Source organism: Heptranchias perlo, chromosome 1, assembly GCF_035084215.1.
Source record: "Heptranchias perlo isolate sHepPer1 chromosome 1, sHepPer1.hap1, whole genome shotgun sequence".
Taxonomy (NCBI): Eukaryota; Metazoa; Chordata; class Chondrichthyes; order Hexanchiformes; family Hexanchidae; genus Heptranchias; species Heptranchias perlo.
Genome location: NC_090325.1, coordinates 121,093,634 through 121,115,604, shown reverse-complemented (window position 1 = coordinate 121,115,604; position 21,971 = coordinate 121,093,634). Strand labels below are relative to the sequence as shown.

Genomic DNA, 21,971 nt, shown 5'->3' with positions numbered 1-21,971 from the left:
TACATTGACAGCTAATCTGGTGCAGAATTGGATGGGTGCCAGGTGTACACAAGTGGTGGATGCAGAAAATTGTGCATCAGGGGAATTTAAAGGGAAGATTGGCTGGGAATTTCCTCAAAGCTGCTCCCACTCTGCCATCGTAACCTCACCGGAAGTGAGGCAGAAATCCTGTTTATGGCAGTGGAGCAGGAGCAGTTTCCACAAAATTCCTTGCAATCACAAATTTTAGGGAAAAAGTAGACATGAATATATCTGGGGAACGCATCTATTCTTTTGCTAAAATTCGTAAATAGTGGTAAATATACCCCTAAGAAAGCAAAAATTCTACCAAGCAGCCATAGGTTAATCTTGCAACCTCGATAGGTAGATTGGGGGTAATTTTAACTGTTGCTGGTAGTGTGAAGCAGGCGATTCATTCATTATACACACACCCAATTTCCCTTCCCATTGATTTCAATGTAAAGGAAAATCGAGCCTGGTGTATAATGGACGACCAATCCGATATCACCAGTTGTATGCCACCGCTGAAAGTTAAAATTACCCCCAATCAAATAGAAGTGTGCTATTTGCACCCAATTTACTAAGGTCACCTTATTTGCATAGCTTCAGGTGCAGATTTGGATAGGTGCAAGGAATACCGTGGTGGCGGGAGCAGAAAATTGTGCATAAGTAAAATTTAAGCGGAAGGAACAGGCTCAGAATATATCTCAACCCAATATCTCGGAGGTGATGAAGAAGTGACTGGCAAAACTGAAGCTAGAGGAAACACAGGGTGTAGACATGAGTCTGCAGGGGAGTGACAGAGCAACTTGGAACCCAACCTTGTTTGATGGCTGCTGAAGTGGATTTGAAGCTGCATGAGGTGATTGCAAGGGGTGGAGATTGCCCCATTCTGCCACTCCACGTCAACATCCCCACAGGCCAGCATTACTGCGAGCCAGCAGTGAGGTTTCAGGCTTGTGCTCCCTCTTGACCTCCCAAGGATGCCTTTTTTCATGACGTGTCACGGAAAGCATGACATATGGCGATTGAGGTGCTTCCGATGAAACATCCACCAATATAGTTAGACAAGCATTCACATATCTTATAGCTGCCCTTGGGTCTGCTGTCCCAGCGTCCTTTGGGAATCGGAGCTTCCATATGCACTAATCGCGTGCTAAAGCAAAGTATCTTCACCTATATCTACAGATGCAGGTGTACAGGTATCGGCAGGTAGGCACAGAGCACCTCTCATCCAACCTGAACTCCATAAGACCCCATTTCCTTCCTAATTCCTCAGATAGGGGGATTCTTATTGGAAACCCACTGGTATCAGTAATGGTGCCATGATTGGCACAAAGACTCATGAGAACCTAATGCCAGCAAGGGAAAAAAATGAAGAGAAAAGGTTGAAGCTGAAATATACCAACCTTAATATTTCTGTGTTCTTCCTATGACTTTTCATATACTTACCACTGCCTAGCAACCATTTCACATGGGCGTGTTTTACACCTGACATAGCAGAATGACGGGAACTGGCATGTAATATAACTCTACCCCAAAATTAATAGTCAAATGATGTACCCACTTTCCTATGCTGCTGGTCACCAACCCCAAAAGCTACATCCCAGTGCAAAGTAAGTGGGGTTGCAGGAAGATAGAACTCCTGCCCATTTTCTATTATCTGCTGCCCAATTTACACCGCTTCAATGGGGTGGCCAGCTGCATTAATTCTAGGCTTATAAGTAATTCTGAGATACTGCTTAGTCCCCAATTTCAGTAATATGATTGTAATATTCTGTAAGCTTTGTACTTTCATCTTTTACAACAAGAAACTATCAGTTTTTTCACTAGAAAAGTGATCACATATGACTAGGTAGTATGTGATGCTACAGTTGGAGTACTTATGTATGTATTAATTCAAAGATGATAGTAAGCACTGACTGTTAATGGCATTTCCATCCTATAACCTTTTGTGACCTGTCATCGATGGGATATGTGAGCAGGGTGATGCCTGCCCTATCAGTTAGAGGCTGGTATGTGGCACTGGTTGGTGACATTCTACAAAAAGAATGTTAAAAAGGTTACTATCCCGATGACTTAGTTCATAAATGCACCATCAAGTGTGGGACTGAGCCATAAAGATCAGGAAGGTCCCAGTCTGTGTTGAGTTAACTGATCTCAGCTAGGTTAGTAGTTGAGAATAATAAACATCAGGCAAAGTTCTGCAGCTATTTCTATTCATTGACTCCTGCTGGAAAATGCACATGTCTGGATATTCGGTGTGGAGAGGATCAGCCCTCATGTGATGCCTCCTATGACTGAATATCCTACTGGCACTCACTGTTTAGGCTTATACATGAAGAATGGTCTTGGGCAAGTTACTGGAAGACTGTATCCATGGAGCCTCTAGAACTGTACCCAATTTGAGTAAACTCCTTCAACGTATGAGGAAGAAAACTGGGGGGAAATTTATTTTAAGAAAAGGTTAACGTGTCTTGGTGTTGTAAAATTTTATTGTAAGAGTGCCATGGGAACTGACGAGAAACAATTAACAGGATTTCTTTTGTACAGTGTTAAAGATATTAAACTGTCTTCATATGCATGCTTCTTCAACAGGTTCAATTTGATGAGAGAGAGGATACTAAGGCTTGCACTATTATTATAAATGATGACCAGGTGTTTGAAAACATTGAAAGCTTTAATGTGGAGTTGAGCATGCCCGCGTATGCCTTACTCGGAAAGATTACCAGAGCCAAAGTGAATATCAATGACACAGAGGACGAGCCCACGCTACAGTTTGACAAGAAAGTGTATCGAGTTAATGAAAGTGCTGGATTCTTGTTTGCTCCGGTGGAAAGGAAAGGTCTGCATTGTCCTTTTTTCTTTGTACTATAATGTTTACTAAAGGGAGGTACAGGTGTACTTCATTTTTGATGCACAGTTCAAAGAAAAGGAGAAATCTCGTGCTCTGTTCGGTAGTAAAATGCTATTAACTTGCACCTCCAACAGCAGATCAAATTTTCAGCTTGCTCCTAAATTCCAACCAGTACAGTGAACTATAAATAGGTAATTGTTGCTCTGAAGCCAACACTAGGTTGATAGTCCTGGTCCATGCTACAGCACATTCTTAGAGTTAGGGCCCTTAGAATTATGGATAGTTTAGTGTAACGGAAAATATATTTCTTACTCCACGTAAACTTTTACCCAATTTATATTAGTGCTCACTAAAATGTACTATATTTTATTTCATTGGTAAGTTTGAACATTTAAAAAAACACACAGAATGTTTTACAGAAATTACATTTTACAAAAATGTTTTTCATATTTTTACCGATACTTCAGAGTTACGATCATTTCAGAATTATAGGCAACCTTTTATCCTAATGCCTTTAACTCTGAGGTTCTGCTGTATTTGTTTTATTTTGCAAGGGTGAAGGGTAGGGGAAGGAAGGAAGATAGTTCCTGCCATTCCTAAATCTGACTGCATACCTGTAGTTACGATATCAACACCAGTTATCCTATTCTCTGACTTATCAGTCCCAGCATATCAATCAACAAAATCATTAGTCTGGCACTGTATCTTCAAAATCAGCTCTGTAGACTGCTAAATGGTACTACAGATTTCATTCAAAAATATTTGCAATATCCTACACTCAGCTTGCAAAGGATAGAGAGGTACACCCATTAACTGAGCATGGGGTAGTTTATCATCTTTACCACCTGGGCATTAAGCATCGCCTGAGGAGGATCGCAAATGCTTACAGAACCAGACAGATTTTCCATTCATTTCACCTATTGCTGCCAATGCTGAAATCAGCAAAATAAAGAACTGAACCTGCAATCTTCTTGACTTAAGGTTTAGTACCAAACCATGAAATTCATTTATCCACTGAGCCATCAGAAGAGCTTTTGCTCCTGTTCTAACATTGATATTCTTCTCCATTCAGATAGTCCTGGCACACCACTCATCACAAGTACTAATCACCCATTTTGATTTACATACGATAGTCTTACAAATGAGTGCAGCTTCACGTGTTTAAATGGGTTTGCAATCTGTCTCACTCTTACTAATTAGAATTACTCTGATTACGTGGTGACATATTACTTCTGATTACTTTTTTGAGGATGATCCTCCCAGAATAGTCAAATATGGTTACATTATCCATAAGCCATGATGTCAAATACTGTCTTATGCGTTTAATTAAAGATTGGACAGTATTTTACAACCCAGTACTTTTGCAATATGCCCATTTGGAACCAATTTTAGTAGGACATTTGCCACAAAAAAAATTACATGTTGGAGCATCATTTGTAGAAATTCTTTAATAGTGAAGAACAACAGAGGTTTGTAGTCATGAAAGAGAGTGTCACAACAAGAGTCACATGGGTATTTCAAATTGCTTGGTATGCTTTTTTTAATGCATTGGTAAATGCTTTTGTGTCATATTTCAGTTTGTGCTATTTAAATAAATAAATGGGTTAACAACTTTGTTAAAGTCATGCACAAAAGAATTTGATGTGAATCCGTAAGATAGTGTGTTAAAATAATGCACAGAGAAACTTCAACCCATGGAGAGAAGAGATGAAATACTAAATTAACTCTCTGAATGAATATACCAAGAGTTTTGCAACACTGTGGCAACCAGTCTTTACTAATGCTTCAACAGGGCTCTATCTGCTCTCCTAAGTGACAAATAGATGCTGTTTTCTTGTCACTGTTAGACTGAATCATGAATGCAGCATAGATACTGAGGTGTTATGGAGCATAGAATTACAGAGAAATTACAACACAGAAACAATTGCTCCTAGCTCTGGTTTTACATGACCCAGATGTGATTTGAAAAAACTATATTCATACATCTCATTGAACTATTGTCACTCCATAGGAGACACGAGTAGTACAGTCTCTGCCATCTGTTACACTGTACCAAAAACAGCCAAAGGCAGCAGCCTGCATGCCTTGGAGTCCGGTTCAGATTTCAAATCCAGGGGAATGACGAATGAGAATCGTGTAGTTTTTGGCCCTGGTGTAAGCATGTCGACATGCGATGTCAAGCTGATTGATGACAGTGAGTATGAGGAGGAGGAGGACTTTGAGATCACTCTGGCTGATGCGTCTGACAATGCACGGATCGGGGAAGTTGTAGTTGCCAAAGTGATGATAAATGGACCCAATGATGCCTCACTGGTATTTCTTGGAAACTCTTCTTTCACTGTTAGTGAAGATGCAGGTAGGTACATGATTACTCCATAGTTATCATCAATCAGCTAACCTCTCTGATTGCAGCATCAAAAACTGTAAAGTTAAAGAAAATATGATGAATTTTAAAAATATTTTCTGTATTATTTTGCTGCTTATTTTGGTAAAGCAAAGACATTGGGTAAAATATTGAACAAGTAAATGGGACTGGCCTTTGTGTCAGCCTTAATGTGATGTAATGTGTGAATGTGATTGAAATTTAAAGATCTAAATTTATAAAATCCTGTATTTCAGAAGTAGTGCAGAAGCTGTAGTTTCTCACCGGGTTGGGGCATATTGTAATAATGAGATGTATTTATTTGTAGGCACCATTGAAATACCAGTCATCAGACATGGCAGTGATTTGTCCACCCCCACTTCAGTGTGGTGTGCTACCCACCCTTCAGATCCTCCTTCTGCAACTCCAGGCATTGACTATATCCCCAGTTCTAAGAAGATTGACTTTGCACCTGGCAAAACAGAAGAGGTAAACTACTTGGCATCAAAATTAATATCAGTGTGCACAGAGCTGTGTTTAAAGCAAGGCATTGATTGAACGTATGGTGACAATATATTGTTCATGGGGAAAGAAATGAGAATAAATCTGGAAATGAGTTTACACCTATGATTCTCCCACACATTAAGTTCACAACCTCAGCCATGCCTTACAGGGAGGGGAAAATGGAGCACAAGCATTTAGGGGAAAAGACACGATGGATAATTTTATGAGTCCATGCAGTCAGTGAGCATTAATGGTTGGAATTAATGGTTAGAAAACCATGGGCAGCACAGGCCCAAATTTCTGATATGCGTTGCCAAGGTTTGAGGCTCTCCACCAGCAGCACAGACTCATAACATTCCTCCTGTGGAATGCAGGCATTTTCTTGCAGAGGGCAGAAAATAGGTGGAGCATAGGAATTTTAGTACAGAAGGGAGAAGTGTGAAGCATGGGTATTTTCCTACAGGGAGGAAGAGAACATTGGAAAATGGCTCAACGTGGGCTTCCAGTATGCATCTTCTAAAAAGGGCCATTGACTGAAACCTGGAAGCCTGTCCTGTTAGTCATGGGCTGGCATATGCCACTGTGACACTCAAAGAGGAGAACGAAAGAAAAGAAAAAATATGTGCTGGTTATCGAAGCTTCAACTCACAGCATATGAAGTATCTGGGAAATCATATTTCTTAATAATATTACAGGTTCCTTCAACCTCAAGCTCCAGTAGAAACAAAATGAGAAACCTTAAGATTTATTACACACTTTCAGATCAATGATTTGACAGAACTGATCGGATCTTTACAAATGCTGGAAAATGCAGATTTGTTTTACCAAGATCACCATTGCTTATCTAGAAAAAGACAGAATTATCAAAAATGAAGTGGATAAAAATGTGTTTTCTTTAACAGGGTCAGCTATTAGTCTGCAGTAGCTTTCCCCACCCCCAACGTAATATATTCATATCAATAGAGCCATCTGATGACTGAGGTTACTCAAAAACCCTACTCTTTTCATCCTTACAGACCTGCACTTTAACTATTCTCGATGACGTACAGAATCCAATCATTGAAGGGAATGAAACTTTCATTATATTCCTGAGCTCAGCACAAGGAGCAGAGCTAACTAAACCCTACCAAGCTACCATTGCTATCAATGACACCTATCAGGACGGTAGGTTGCTTTAGTAACAGTTTAGCAGAAAGTCTGAAACACATCTCTGACAAATCTAGTAATCAAACCTTGTACTCTTGCAAGAAAGTCAACTGAGTTTGAATGGATGTCTGGTATGAATAATATCTTGTCCAGTTTTCATTTCCTAATGGTTAAGTGCATGATAAGTTGCTGCCAGATTATGCAATAGTCCAATTTCTTCATCTTAAATGCAGTAAAGGAAGATACCTGCATACTCGCTATTTCTAACTAAATAGTGAAAGGAACATTGCCATTGGGAATTTCTGACATCACCAGTGAATGTGGTGTGACATATTTTGCATTTCTGTTAAATTGATGCTTGAGTATTTCATTATGATCAAATGCTTCATTTGTTATGGAAACACACAGGGTCCATTTAACCTGTCTATACCTGCTGGTTTTTTAAACAAGCCTATTTATATTTGGATGTCTTAATGAACCAGTAAAGGAAAAACAGCAACAACCTGTGCTTTTGTATGTGCAGTCATTTCTTTATTTTCTCTCGCTCTCTCTCCCTCTCTCATTTTTATTCATCCCGATTTCTTCAGGAGGGTAGAAAACAGCAGTCATTCTTCCTTCTGTATCCTCCACGGGTTGGAGGAGTTTGGCTTTTGCTTAGTAGGTTCTGGGGAAAGCACAAACGTGAAAATGTTGTTATGACAATCCGGATAGGTGGCCTCCTACTCCCAAGTCATATAAACTTGGTGTATGTGCTGTTATCGGTTGGCACACTATAATGAGGTGAAGGGTGTATTAACATAAAGCAAAAAAAAAACTGCTGCTTCTGGAAAATTGGAACAAAAACAGAAAATGCTGGAAACACGCAGCAGGTCAGTCAGCATCTGCGGAGAGAAGATACTAGGTAACATTTATGGGGTGGATCTGTCATTCGAATAAAAGGGTGTATTAACATACAAAATCACAGCTGCCATTCTGTGCACTGAATTAAGATTTCAGCTGCAGTGTATAAATTGTGTAGTAAAAAAGTATAGAAGAGGTTATGCTTGATAAAACTCAAATTAGATAGAATCACTTTATTATTCTAATAATTAAAAGAGGATTTTGTCGATGTTTCAGTCCCTAGCATGCAGTTTGGTAAGGATGTCTACACAGTGAAGGAAAAGGAAGATGAAATACACGTTCCCATTATCCGAACTGGTGATCTCAGCTACGAGTCCTCTGTCAGGTGCTATACTCGACAGCTGACTGCAGAGTTGATGGAAGACTTTGAAGAAAGAAGGAATTCAGATGATTCACGCATTACATTCCTGAAGGGAGAAAAGGTAATCCTCTCTTTAACTAGTCCAGACATTTATTATCTGCTTTCTTGTCATTTCCTTCAGATTGGAGAGAAGTGTGAACTTTATATTAATGATGCCATACTGCCCTTCAGCGAGGCAGCTCAACGTGGGGAACAATTTAAAGCAGCCTAAGTTCTTAAAAAGGGTGACAGTGTTGGCATAGTGAGGTCAAAGAAATGTAAAATCAATGTGTTTTTTTATGGTACATTTGCTATCTGAGAGTTTTTAAACTCTTATTTCTATCTAAATGTTTATTCTACTCTTTTAGAACAGCACTAATGTCAAGAAAGAAAGAACTTGCATTTATATAACCAGCAGCTTTCACATCCTCAGGATGTCCCAAAGCACTTCACAGTCAATGAATTGCTTTTGAAGTGTAGTCATAGTTGTTAAGTGGGCAAATATAGCGGCCAGTTTTCGCACAGCAAGGTCCCACAAACAACAGTGAGATAAATGACCAGATAATGGGTTAGATCGGACTTTGTTGCGTCTGTTTTATGGGTACAAAACAGACACAACAAGGGCCAATTTTGGGGACCAACGTCCCGCGCCTGAAAGTTGTGCCACCTGTTATTGGGGTGGGGCATTTTTCAGGCATCCCTAGTGGTCGCCTAACACAGGTATTAGGCCCCTCATTTACATATGTAAGGGTCCTAATGCATGCTTTAGGCCTCCTTATTGAAATTGGATAGTGATCAGTGGAACAGATGCTGGACCTGCTCCGCTCAGGATTCTTCAGCGGCAGTAGGTTTTTAAAAAGAAATGGTACAGTGCAGCCAGGAGTAGCAGGCGTGCTCCCCCAATTCCACGATATCCTGATCACTCCCACCGCCCTCTCCCCCCCCCCCAATTAACTCTCCACTCCCCCACCACCCCCTCTTCCTGGGACTTACCGTATTCATTTTCTTAAAATGGGTGAGCTGCTTGTGGAGATGTGACAGGTGCTGTCAGCTCACCCAAATAATATTAATGAGGCCCAAGGCCCAATTTTGGACTGAGCTGGCCTTAGGCCTCCCAGCTGGGGCACGCATCCTATGCACAGCAGCAATTTCAGGCCCGAAACCGGACAGCAAAGCTCCTTGTTCTTCTTCAAATAGTGCCATAGGATCTCTTATGTCCACATGAACAGTCAAGCAGGGCCTTGGTTTAGTATCTCATCCAAATGACAGCACCTGCAACAAAGTTGCACTCCCTGTTAGCCGTGGCTCAGTGGTAGCACTTTTGCTTCTGAGTTAGAAGGTCACTCCAGAGACTTGAGCACATAATCTAGGCTGACACTCCAGTGCAGCACTGAGGGAGTGCTGCACTATCTGTCTTTAGGAGGTGTTGTCTTTAGGATGAGATGATAAACCGAGGCCCCATCTGCCTTCTCAATCACCAGGTGGACGTAAAAGATCCCATGGCTCCATTTCGAAGGAGAGCAGGGAAGTTCTCCCGGTGTCCTGGCCATTAAACAGATTTTAGTGATGTTGGTTGAGGGACAACATCAATATTGGGGAATAGCAATTCTAGGTTAATTAAATCATCTGCCCACAGTTCTACGGGCAAAGCCTGGTCGAGAGCTCTGTCATTAATATGTCAGTGGGCATGGACCCAACTGACTGTCTTAAGAGGCAGAGTGTGTCTCTCTGTCACATAGGGTGATTTTAACCCACCCCATCTGGTAGGAATGGGGTGGCTGCGCTGTTAAACTTAGCGCCCCAGTCCTGCCCAACGCTGCTTTAACTGGCCCTTTTTTAAATGGCATTTAACCGCTGTCTGTAAAACCACTTGGGGAAGAAGCAGAGGCCCTAAAAGATATGTTTTAAACTTCTCTTTTTGGGGGTGGGAGGTATAGGAATACTCCTCCGGGCCCCACCTGGAAAGTCTGGGTTTCTGCTGCACCCCCCACCGACCCGCTCGAGACTCTGCTAAAAGTCTCCACCCACGCAACTTACCTGAGAGCCAGCAAGGCCGCCCGATCTTCGCCTGCCAGCCAGCTCGTTCTTTACACCCGTTCTAGGTGGGCAGCTGGCCGGCGGGATATAAATGAATCCTGAGAGTTAAAATAGCGTGGGCCTCAAATTGATGATGCTGGGGTGGGGGGGGGTTGACCTTGATCAGTCCGACCGTCCAAAACCAATTAAAACTCCCCCCACCACCCCATGAGTGTCTGTGATTTGTGCACCCAGGATGAAAAAGCTGACTATTGTAAAATCTGAACCTTCTTAGTTTCAAAGGTTAAGCTAGAGAAGGTATTAGAGCCTATGTTTATACAGAAAGGAAGTTCTATTTTTATTGTTCTCATATTTCCCTACTTCCAAGATTATATGTTCTCACTTTTGAACCAATACACTACCCATTCATGCACTTTATCTAAATCAGCTATTGTGGTTTGTCTTGCTGGGGTTGTTATTCACTCACCTTTTGTAAAGGAAAGAGAATTCACGTGGTGGTCTGTGTCACGTTCCAGTTTCCAGTGTATGGAGTAAGGGTTCTCTCTTGTGATTCCTGGGTCGTATAATTAGATATTGGGCAGAAATGTGCATTCTGAATCGCTGGGGCTCCGAGGTTCATTTACGGGAATGGCCAGTGTTGCTGAACCCAAGGCAATACCTAACGTGAAAACCCTAAAACTGACAATGGAGCACCTCGACAGCTGACAACAGACTGACAGCACTGTCACCACAGAAACTGAACCCCTACATCAAATTGAAATTCACACAGGTCACACATTAAAAAACAAATCATGGGAGTGATTTTAAAGCAGTAATCTAATCTGAGGATATCAATGATGTTTAGATGCTGAACTTCTCCTGATTAGGTCACTGACTTGTAATCACGCCAAGGTATCCTTCATTCTCTGTTGATTCTCATCTTTTCTTCAAGCTGGAAACATGCTACAGCAGATCTAAACAGGAGAGACTTGCAAAACATTCAAATCAGTTACTGTTATGTTATGTTATCTACCTAAAGGCCATCAGGCCCAGACATGCTTACCCCATTAGCTTTCCATACTTCAGCTAAATATTGAAAAAAACTGTTAAAAATACCATTGGGATGCATTTGTAAACGTGAATCACAGAATGACACTGTTGTAGTCAATTATAGAGTTGCATTTACAGCCTAATAATTTTGACAACTAATGTGACTGAAAAATCAGCCTGCAATCCTTTCTTCTAAACTCCAGACATAAGAACATAAGAAATAGGAGCAGGAGTAGGTCACATGGCCCTTGAGCCTGCTTTGCCTTTCAGTACGATCATGGCTGATCTTCGACCTCAACGCCACTTTCCCGCCCGATCTCTGTATCCCTTGATTCCCCTAGATTCCAAAAATCTATCAATCTCAGTCTTGAATATAATCAACGACTGAGCATCCACAGCCCTCTGGGGTAGAGAATTCCAAAGATTCACAACCTTCTGAGTGAAGAAATTTCTCCTCATCTCAGTCCTAAATGGCCGACACCTTATCCTGAGACTATGCGCCCTAGTTCTAGACTCTCCAGCCAGGGGAAACATCCCCTCAGCATCTACCCTGTCAGGCTCCCTCAGAATCTTGTATGTTTCAATGAGATCACCTCTCATTCGTCTAAACTCCAGAGTGTATAAGCCCAATCTACTCAATGTATAGGCCCATTCTACTGAGACTACTTCAGACTAAACAGTACACCAGAAATAACACTCTCAACTTAAAGGGCAAGTATTTTTTTTTGTTGTCTAATATTTACCTTTGAAAAAAACAGGTGAAGAACTGTACAGTGTTGATAAATGATGATACGGTCTTTGAGCCAGAGGAAAAGTTCCAACTCCACCTTGGCAACCCCTTGGGCAATCACTGGAGTGGAGCCAAAGTTGGAAAAAATGATGTAGCCACTATAACTATCTCGAATGATGAAGATGGTAAGCTACTTTGTTGCCCAAAAATCTTTTTTTCAGCTTTTAAACAGCTGTAGATTGTGCCTTATCATTATAGCTACTAATAATTTATAGATTACATTATATACAGGAGTATATAATGGTATATTGTTTCTCAGTAAAACACTGTTTGTGGAGGGGGAGGGAGGATTTAAACTGGAAACAAACTTCAGGCAGGTAGGGGGCGGGGCAATCGTCAAACCCCGTCCCAACGGCATCAATATGAGGCCTGGGTTATTTTAACTCTTCTCTGCACCCTCTCCCATGCAGCAATTTCCTTTTTGTGGTGTGCTGGCAAGAACTAAATGCAGTATTTCAAGTGTAGTCTGGCCATTGCGTTGTAAAGGCTTTGTACAACCACTGCTGTGTTGTACTTTGGCCATTGTAGAATTGTATTCTAATATTTAGAGCAGTACTAAATCCCGTTCCATTTCCCTACTGCTACTGCTCCATTTTTGGGTGTAAACAAGGCAGTAAAGAGTCCACAATTAGGACCTTCATATTCTCACAATGGTTCAATGTGTGCAAGATGGTTTGATTGCTTCAATAATAATTGGTAGAATATTCAATGTGAAAACCAGCTAGCAAAGTTCTAATTCTAACATAAACTATGGATCACTAAAACATTAATTAGGGAACAGGCTTGTTTACGACAGATATGATCTGAAAGGGTTCTACAATTCTGCAATTTGAAAGAAAATCATTGCAGTACTACTGTACTACCAGGTGCAGTCTAAATGGGAGAACATAAGAACATAAGAAATAGGTGCAGGAGTAAACCATATGGCCTCTCGAGCCTGCTCCGCCATTCAATCAGGCTGATCTTCAACCTCAACTCCACTTTCCCACCCGATCCTCATATCCCTTGATTCCCCTAGAGTCAAAAAATCTATCCATCTCAGCCTTGAATATATTCAATGACTCAGCATCCACAGCCCTCTGGGGTAGAGAATTCCAAAGACTCACAACCCTCTGCCTGAAGAAATTCCTCCTCATCTCAGTCTTGAATGGCTGACCCCTTATCCTGTGACCATGCCCCCTAGTTCTAGACTCTCTAGCCAGGGGAAACAATCTCTCAGCATCTACCCTGTCAAGCATCCTCATAATCTCATATGTTTCAATGACATCATCTCCCATTCTTTTAAACTCCAGAGAGTATAGGCCCATTCTACTCAACCTCTCTTCATAGGACAACCCTCTCATCCCAGGAATTAATCTAGTGAACCTTTGTTGCATCGCCTCCAAGTATATCCTTCCTTAGATAAAGAGATCAAAACTGTACACAGTACTTCAGGTGTGGTCTCACTAAAGCCCTGTACAACTGTGGTAAGACTTCCTTACTCTTGTACTCCAACCCCCTCGCAATAAAGGCCAACATGCCATTTGCTTTCCTAATTGCCTTCTGTACCTGCATACTAACTTTTTGTATTTCTTATACGAGGACACCCAAGTCTCTCTGAACTCCAACATTTAATAGTTTCTCACCATTTAAAATATGTTCTGTTTTTCTATTCTTCCTACCAAAGTGAATAACCTCATATTTCCCCACATTATACTCCATCTGCCACCTTCTTGCCCATTCACTTAGCCTGTCTATATCCCTTTGCAGACTCTTCGGGTCCACCTTGCTTTGTATCGTCAGAAAACTTGGATACGTTACACTCGGTTCCTTCATCTAAGATCCTTGCAGCACCCCACTAGTTACAGCCTGCTAACCCGAGAATGACCGTTTATCCCTACTCTTTGTTTTCTGTCCTTTCACCAATCTTCTATCCATGCTAATATATTACCCCCAACCCCATGAGCCCTTACCTTGTGTAACAACCTTTTATGCGGCACCTTATTGAATGCCTTTTGAAAATCTAAATATATTACATCCACTGGTTCCCCTTTATCTACCCTGCTAGTTACATCCTCAAAAAACTCTAATAAATTTGTCAAACATGATTTCCCTTTCATAAAACCATGTTGACTCTACCTAATCATATTATGATTTTCTAAATGCCCTGTTACCACTTCCTTAATAATGGATTCCAGCATTTTCCCGACGACCGATGTCAGGCTAACTGGCCCGTAGTTCCCTGTTTTCTCTCTTTTTCCCTTGATGTTGACTGGTCTGTTCTTTTACAGGCTGTTCTAACTTGCAGTATATAATTTGCATTAATCTGTATTTGACTTGAATTCTATTCTAATGCACTGTTTATTTTGCTGTTTTCTGACAATGTTCAAGCCCCAACAATTGAATTTGAGGAGGCAACATACCAGGTGCATGAGCCCCCAGGCCCCGATGGCATCGCTATACTGAATGTCAAAGTGATCAGGAAGGGTGACCAAAACAGGACTTCGAAAGTTCGCTGCAGCACTCGGGATGGATCAGCCCAGTCAGGCATAGACTACAACCCCAAGAGCAGGGTCCTTAAATTTAATCCCGGTGAGTAATGTTAAAACATTCTAAATGATTTGAAATCAGAATGTGCCTTCAGTGTCAGGGTTACACTAATTGGGTGAACTGGTCATTTGGTTGCATTCTGTCAATCAGTTTATCTGTTCTAAAAAAAACTGAAGTGCACACAACTTCTCAAATTAGAAGTGTGAACTTTGGAGCTGTGTGACAACACTCAGATACTGCAGATATAGAGAAGATCACCGAGTTCAGATAGATTGTTCAATTTCCCACATACCGCATTGCCCAGCATAGTAGAGCAAATCGAGGACACTAAACATCAGCTACCAAATAAAGCAATAAAAATTAATGCCCATAAATCAGGTAAAGAACAGCAAGAAAACAACAAAATGTGAACTAACTTATTTAGAAAGTGGTACAAGAAAATACAATCTTATATTAGTTTTGAAGTTGTTTAGAAATAAATCTATCAGAATGCAACAAGCAGCAATGAAATAAATAACTAGATCATCTGTTTTAGGTGTCGGTTGAGGGATTAAGAGAGTCTACAAGCAGGTCTAAGATAGGTTTACAGTGCATGTGTGGAAACGCACAAAGCGTAGTAAACAAGATTGGCAAACTGCAGGTGCAATTCCATATTGGAATATGATGTTGTGGCGATAACGGAGACCTGGCTCAAAAAAGGGCAGGATTGGGTACTAAATATTCCTGGATACAATGTGTTCAGAAAAGATAGGGAAGGAAAGAAAGTAGGTGGGTGGGTGGCAGTATTGATTAAGGAGAATATTGCAGTTCTGGAGAGAGAATGTCCCATAGGGTTAAGGACAGAATCTATTTGGTTAGAGTTAAGAAACAATGGAGGTGCCATTACACTACTGGGGGTATTCTATAGGCCACGAACTAGTGGGAAGGATATAGAGGAGCAAATTTGCAGGGACATTACAAAGATGTGCAAAAATCATAGAGTAGTATAATGGGGGACTTCAACTATCCTAATATAGACTGGGATAGTAATAGTCTAAGGGGCAAAGAGAACATAAGAAATAGGAGCAGGAGTAGGCCATCCAGCCCCTCGAGCCTGCTCCGCCATTCAACAAGATCATGGCTGATCTTCTACCTCAATGCCATTTTCCTGCATTATCCCCATATCCCTTGATGCCTTTAATATCTAGAAATCTATTGATCTCTGTTTTGAATGTACTCAATGACTGAGCCTCCACAGCCCTCTGGAGTAGAGAATTCCAAAGATTCACCATCCTTTGAGTGAAGAAATTTCTCCTCATCTCAGTCCTAAATGGCCTACCCCTTATTCTGAGACTGTAACCCCTGGTTCTAGACTCCCCAGCCAGGGGAAACATCCTCCCTGCATCTACCCTGTTGAGCCCTGTGAGAATTATTTATGTTTCAATGAGATCACCTCTCATTCTTCTAAACTCTAGAGAATACAGGCCTAGTCTACTCAATCTCTCCTCATACAACAATCTTGCCATCTCAGGAATCAGTCTCATGAACCTTTGTTGCACTCCCTCTATGGCAAGTATATCTTTTCTTAGGTAAGGAGACCAAAATTGTACACAATATTCCAGGTGCGGTCTCACCAAGGCCCTATATAATTGCAGTAAGACATCTTTACTCCTGTACTCAAATCCTCTTGTAATAAAGGCCAACATACCATTTGCCTTGCTAATTGCTTGCTGCACCTGCATGTTAGCTTTCAGTGACTCATGTACAAGGACACCAAGGCCCCTTTGAACATCAATATTTCCCAATCTCTCACCATTTAAAAAAATACACTGCATTTCTGTTTTTCCTACCAAAGTGGATAACGTCACATTTTTCCACATTATAGTCCATCTGTCATGTTCTTGCCCACTCACTTAGCCTGTCTATATACCCTTGAAGCCTCTTTGCATCCTACTCACAACTCACATTCCCACCTAGTTTTGCGTTATCAGCAAACTTGGAAATATTACATTTGGTCCGCTCATCCAAATCATTGATATAGATTGTGAATAGCTGGGGCCCAAGCACCAATCCCTGCGGTACCTCACTAGTCACAGTCTGCCAACCTGAAAAAGACCCGTTTATTCCTTCACTCTGTTTTCTGTCTGTTAACCAATTCTCAATCCATGCCAGTATATTTCCCCCAATTCCATGTGCTCTAACTTTGTTCACCAACCTCCTGTGTGGGACGTTATCGGAAGCCTTCTGAAAATCCAAATACACCACATCCACTGGTTCCCCCTTATCTATTATACTAGCTACATCCTCAAAGAACTCCAAAGAGAGGGAGGAATTTTTGAAGTGTGTTCAGGAGAATTTTCTTGACCAGTACGTTTCCAGCCCAACGAGGATGGAGGCATTGCTGGATCTGGGGAAGCGAGAAAGGAAGTAAGGGGCAAAGAGAGAGTATGAGAATAGACTGGCAGCCAACATAAAAGGGAATCCAAAAGCCTTCTATGGGCATGTAAACAGTAAACGAGAGGGGTGGGGGGTGGGGGACTGATTAGGGACCAAAAATGAGATCTACGCTTGGAGGCAGAGAGCATAGCTGAGGTACTAAATGAGTACTTTGCATCCATCTTTACCAAAGTCACAGTAAAAGAGGAGGTAGTTGAGATACTGGATGGGCTAAAAATTAATAAAGAGGATGTACTAGAAAGGCTAGCTGTACTTGAAATAGATCAGTCACCTGGTCCAGATGGGATGCATCCTAGGTTGCGGAGGGAAGCAAGGGTGGAAATTGCGGAGGTACTGGCCATAATCTTCCAATCCTCCTTAGATACAGGGGTGGTGCCAGAGGACTGGAGAATTGCAAATGTTACACCCTTGTTCAAAAAAGGGTGTAAGGATAAATCCAGCAACTACAGGCCAGTCAGTTTAACCTCGGTGGTGGGGAAACTTTTAGAAATGATAATCTGGGACAAAATTAACAGTCACTTGGACAAGTGTGGATTAATTAAGCCAGCACGGATTTGTTAAAGGCAAATCGTGTTTAACTAACTTGATTGAGTGTTTTGATGAGGTAACAGAGAGGGTCGATGAGGGCAATGCGGATGATGTGGTGTATATGGACTTCCAAAAGGCGTTTGATGAAGTGCCGCATAATAGGTTTGTCATCAAAGTTGAAGCCCGTGGAATAAAAGGGGCAGTGGCAGCATGCATCCCAAATTAGCTAAGTAACAGGAAACAGAGTAGTGGTGAACAGTTGTTTTTCTGACTGGAGAGAGGTATACAGTGGTGTTCCCCAGGGGTCAGTACTAGGACCATTGCTTTTCTTGATATATATTAATGACTTGGACTTGGGCGTACAAGGCACAATTTGAAAATTTGCAGATGACACAGAACTTGGAAGGGTAGTGAACAGTGAGGAGGATAGTTGTAGACTTCAAGAGGACATAGACAGGCTGGTGGAATGGGCGGACACATGGCAGATGAAATTTAACTCAGAAAAGTGTGAAGTGATACATTTTGGTAGGAAGAACGAGGAGAGGCAATATAAACTAAAGGGTACAATTCTAAAAGGGGTGCAGGAACAGAGAGACCTGGGGGTATATGTGCACAAATAGTTGAAGGTGGCAGGGCAGCTTGAGAAAGCGGTTAAAAAAGCATACGAGATCCCGGGCTTTATAAATAGAGGCATAGAGTAGAAAAGCAAGGGAGTTATGATGAACCTTTATAAAACACTGGTTATTGTGTCCAGTTCTGGGCACCACACTTTGGCAAGGATGTGAAGGCCTTAGAAAAGGTGCAGAAGAGATTTACTAGAATGGTTCCAGGGATGAGGGACTTCAGTTACGTACATAGACTGGAGAAGCTGGGGTTGTTCTCTTTAGAGCAGAGAAGGTTGAAAGGAGATTTGATAGATGTATTCAAAATCATGAAGGGTCTAGACAGAGTAGATAGAGAGAAACTGTTCCCATTGGTGGAACTGTCAAGAACCAGAAGACATAGAATTAAGGTGATTGGCAAAAGAAACAAATTTGACATGAGAAAAAACTTTTTTACACAGCGAGTGGTTATGATCTGGAGTGCACTGCCTGAGGGGGTGGTGGAGGCAGATTCAATCATGGCTTTCAAAAGGGAATTAGATAAGTACTTAAAGGGAAAAAATTTGCAGGGCTACAGGGATAGGGCAGGAGAGTGGGACTAGCTGGATTGCTCTTGCAGAGAGCCAGCATGGCCTTGATGGGTCGAATGGCCTCCTTCCGTGTTGTAACCATTCTATGATAAATATTAGCCAGGACACCGGGAGAACTCCCTTGCTGTTCTTCACATAGTGCCATGGGATCTTTTATGTCTATCTGAGAGGACATATGGGGCCTCGGTTTAACATCTCATCCAAAAGACGGCACCTACGACAGTGCAGCACTCCCTCAGTACTGCACAGGAGTGTCAGCCTGGACTATGTGCTCAAGTCTCTGGAGTGGGACCAGAACCCACAACCTTCTGACCCAGAACCAAGAGTGCTACCACTAACCAACACTCAATGCTTAGGGTCACACATGAAAAATGAGTGTTTAGATGAGTTATTGGAGGATAGCTGGTACCGTTGGAGGGCTTGGTGCTTTTTGGAGAGGAGGGAAGGAAATTACAGGGGGATGTCATGAGGAAAAATCATCAATCGATCTTGTTTATTATATTATTTAATAATTTTTTAGTGGCCAAAAATGGTTCCTGCCTTTATGTCGAAGTTATTGCTTTTGCCTCAGAACACGAAAGTAGGCACAGTGGCCTCATTACCATTGTTGGTTTCTTTTTACCACAGGCATTGACCATATTCTATTTAAAGTGGAAATCTTGTCCAATGAAGATAGAGAGTGGCACGAATCTTTTTCTCTGGTGCTGGGACCAGATGACCCAGTTGAGGCGATACTTGGTGACATCACCATGGCCACAGTTACCATTCTTGACCAGGAGGCAGCAGGAAGTCTAATTTTGCCAGCACCACCTATTGTAAGTGGGCATGTCACTCGTCAACTGTTCTGTTCCTACTGAGTCCTGTGGATTTAGTCCAGGTTCTATCGGATAATCTGTCTCATCTACATTTCCGATTCTTAGCAGAGCATGACAGCATCTGTACTTTTGTATGTTTGTACGTCACTACATTGTTGTATGTCAGACAGCGTGGAGGGTATTTTCTGATCAGATTTGCTTGATTTTTATGTGCAAACCGGGCTAACCTGATCAGAGAAGTGGGCGGAAATCCTTTGCTCCGCATCTGCGGCCACTTTACGTCACTCACAAATTTCCGACTGCTGAAACCTGAAGCAGCAGTAAGTGTCCGCCTAAAACAGGCAGGAGCTTTATTTAAATATTAAAATATGGGTGGGAAGGTACTGCATGTGAACCCCCAATATCAGGTATGCAGGATGTCGATTCATAATTACAGCCCAGTGGAGTGGGCACAGAGGATTGACAGCTAATGGTAAGTATATGGAAATGTCATATTCTTATGAGCCTTTATGCCAATTGTTCTGCTGCAGCTTTAGTTTTCCACTAGCGTCATTGCTGCCACCAATATGTTCCAAATTGAAATTTCCCCATCTGGTCTTTTTGGAGAAAGAAAGAGGATTAATGGTGTGATGTCAGGCGGGTGAAGCTGCACCGGAGATGTTCTATGTTCCCCAGGCTCCTGTTACCAAAGGAGACTGTGAGAGCAGACCCGATGGCACAGGCACTGTATGTGGATGATTAATTGCATGCTGCAGTGCTGACCCATGGGGATGGTGCCATGAAATGGTACAAAGAGCCATCCTCCTTGCAACCACCTCATGCAGCACCAGCTCCATTGGTTGATAGGCTGCACCATCACTCAACTGTCGACTCGTCAACTCGTGCCTTCACATTGGGTTTCCTGTCATTTCATTTTTGTCAGTCACTTCTTAGCACTCTCCCCCTTCAACCTCAGCAAAGGGAACCAATAGATTGAAATATGTTTCGGGCCTTTGCTAAGGCTAAAAGGCTTCTCTTCCCCTCCCCTTTTCTGACATTTCTCTTTAATTGTCCACATCCCTTTAAACATTACCGACATGTGATTTTCTGCTCCCACCACCGTTGTGCTCCCTGGACATATCCAAATCTGCCCCAGAGCTGTGCTTAATTATGATAAGCTGATTTTGGAAAATTGGGTGCAAAAAGCCCACTTCAATTCAGGTGAGATTTGCATTTGTTTCTAACTATTCAGGAATAAATTGCACCAGATCAGAAAATGTACTCTCCTGGGTACACATGCACAAACCAAGTTTACAAGAGCCATTGCCCCTGAAAATCCACGTCTATTTCAGCGCCATGACATTGCACTTGGAGCGGATGGAAGGTCAGATGTTGAAGCAGGACTCGGTTCTGCTGGGTCTCTGATTCTTTTGGCATCCATCAGTTTTTCCACCAGAAGTGGGGGCAAAAGTTGCATCCGCTCCCTCCCGAGCGGCTGTCACTGAAAGAGGCAAGACTGGCTGGATGATGTCATCTGCTGGAATGCACACAGGTTCTGCATTCTTTGTTCCCAACGCTGTGTATGCCTGCAAGAAGCAGGTGTAGAAAGCATGCCAGGACCTGCTCCTGGTGGAAGTGGGGTCCACAAACCTTCAAAAGGCTGGTTTTTGAACAGCACAGAGGGATTGGGCATCAACCGACAACATCTCTGTCCGACGCTACAGCAGGGGTCCACAGCAACTTTCCAACCCACGACAATAAACAGGCGTCCACCACTTCTACCGCAAATGGCACAGTTGCACATCTGATTCTTGCCAGTGGGCAGAAGTCCTGCTCCACATTGTTATTGTGGTGCAGTGATACTTTTAGATTTTCAGGGCCATTATGTCCGGTTGAAACTTAACCTCAAGGTTGGTTAACTTTATGCCAGGACCAACTCAGAATATGCAAATCATCAAGTTTACAAATGTTCAGAGGGAAAGTCTAAGCAGACATGGGGGTAGAAATCAGAATGCGTTGCGCCCGTTTTTTGTGGGTAAGGTGGGCACATAGCATACCAGTTTAGCAGTAGGATGGCCCAATGCAAGTATTCTGTAAAGTATAACATTAGGATATTTAAATGCAAACACAGAAGTACATCTGGGTTGATCTTAAACCTTTCTTATTGTCTCTATTGCTTTAGGTTGTGTCTTTAGTTGACTATGATCACGTTGAAGAGGTGACAAAGGAAGGATCCAAAAAGACCCCATCCCCTGGCTACCCACTGGTGTGTGTGACACCATGTGATACTCATTTCCCTAAGTACTCTGTTATGAAAGAACGCTGTGACGAGGCAGGAATTAACCAGTCTACTGTTCGCTTCAGCTGGGAGGTGGCCACACCCACAGATACAAGTGGAGCCAGATCTCCCTTTGAGACTGTAACAGATAACACCCCTTTCACCAGCATCAACCATATGGTAAGTATAGAAAACAATACAACTACCAGAAAACTCATGACTGCTACAAGCCCAGACAAATAACAAGGA

The 21,971-nt window shown here is 42.1% G+C and overlaps 1 protein-coding gene and 1 long non-coding RNA gene across 4 annotated transcripts in view; one reads left to right on the top strand and one right to left on the bottom strand.

The window, feature by feature from the left end:
* fras1 (Fraser extracellular matrix complex subunit 1) overlaps positions 1 to 21,971 on the top strand; it is a 451,223-nt gene that overhangs the window by 391,639 nt on the left and 37,613 nt on the right. For all 3 annotated transcript variants that reach the window (XM_067990719.1, XM_067990709.1, XM_067990729.1), the window contains 9 exons: positions 2,599 to 2,845; positions 4,869 to 5,213; positions 5,548 to 5,708; positions 6,740 to 6,887; positions 7,986 to 8,191; positions 11,934 to 12,090; positions 14,336 to 14,536; positions 19,278 to 19,465; positions 21,627 to 21,902. In XM_067990719.1, coding sequence (XP_067846820.1) covers positions 2,599 to 2,845; positions 4,869 to 5,213; positions 5,548 to 5,708; positions 6,740 to 6,887; positions 7,986 to 8,191; positions 11,934 to 12,090; positions 14,336 to 14,536; positions 19,278 to 19,465; positions 21,627 to 21,902 — 1,929 coding nt within the window. The remainder of the gene's footprint in view (positions 1 to 2,598; positions 2,846 to 4,868; positions 5,214 to 5,547; positions 5,709 to 6,739; positions 6,888 to 7,985; positions 8,192 to 11,933; positions 12,091 to 14,335; positions 14,537 to 19,277; positions 19,466 to 21,626; positions 21,903 to 21,971) is intronic.
* On the bottom strand, positions 4,288 to 11,100 carry LOC137325539 (uncharacterized). Its single transcript, XR_010963890.1, has 3 exons — positions 11,022 to 11,100; positions 7,373 to 7,533; positions 4,288 to 5,278 (listed from the first exon to the last, which is right to left on the bottom strand). It is a non-coding gene; the product is annotated as an uncharacterized lncRNA (long non-coding RNA).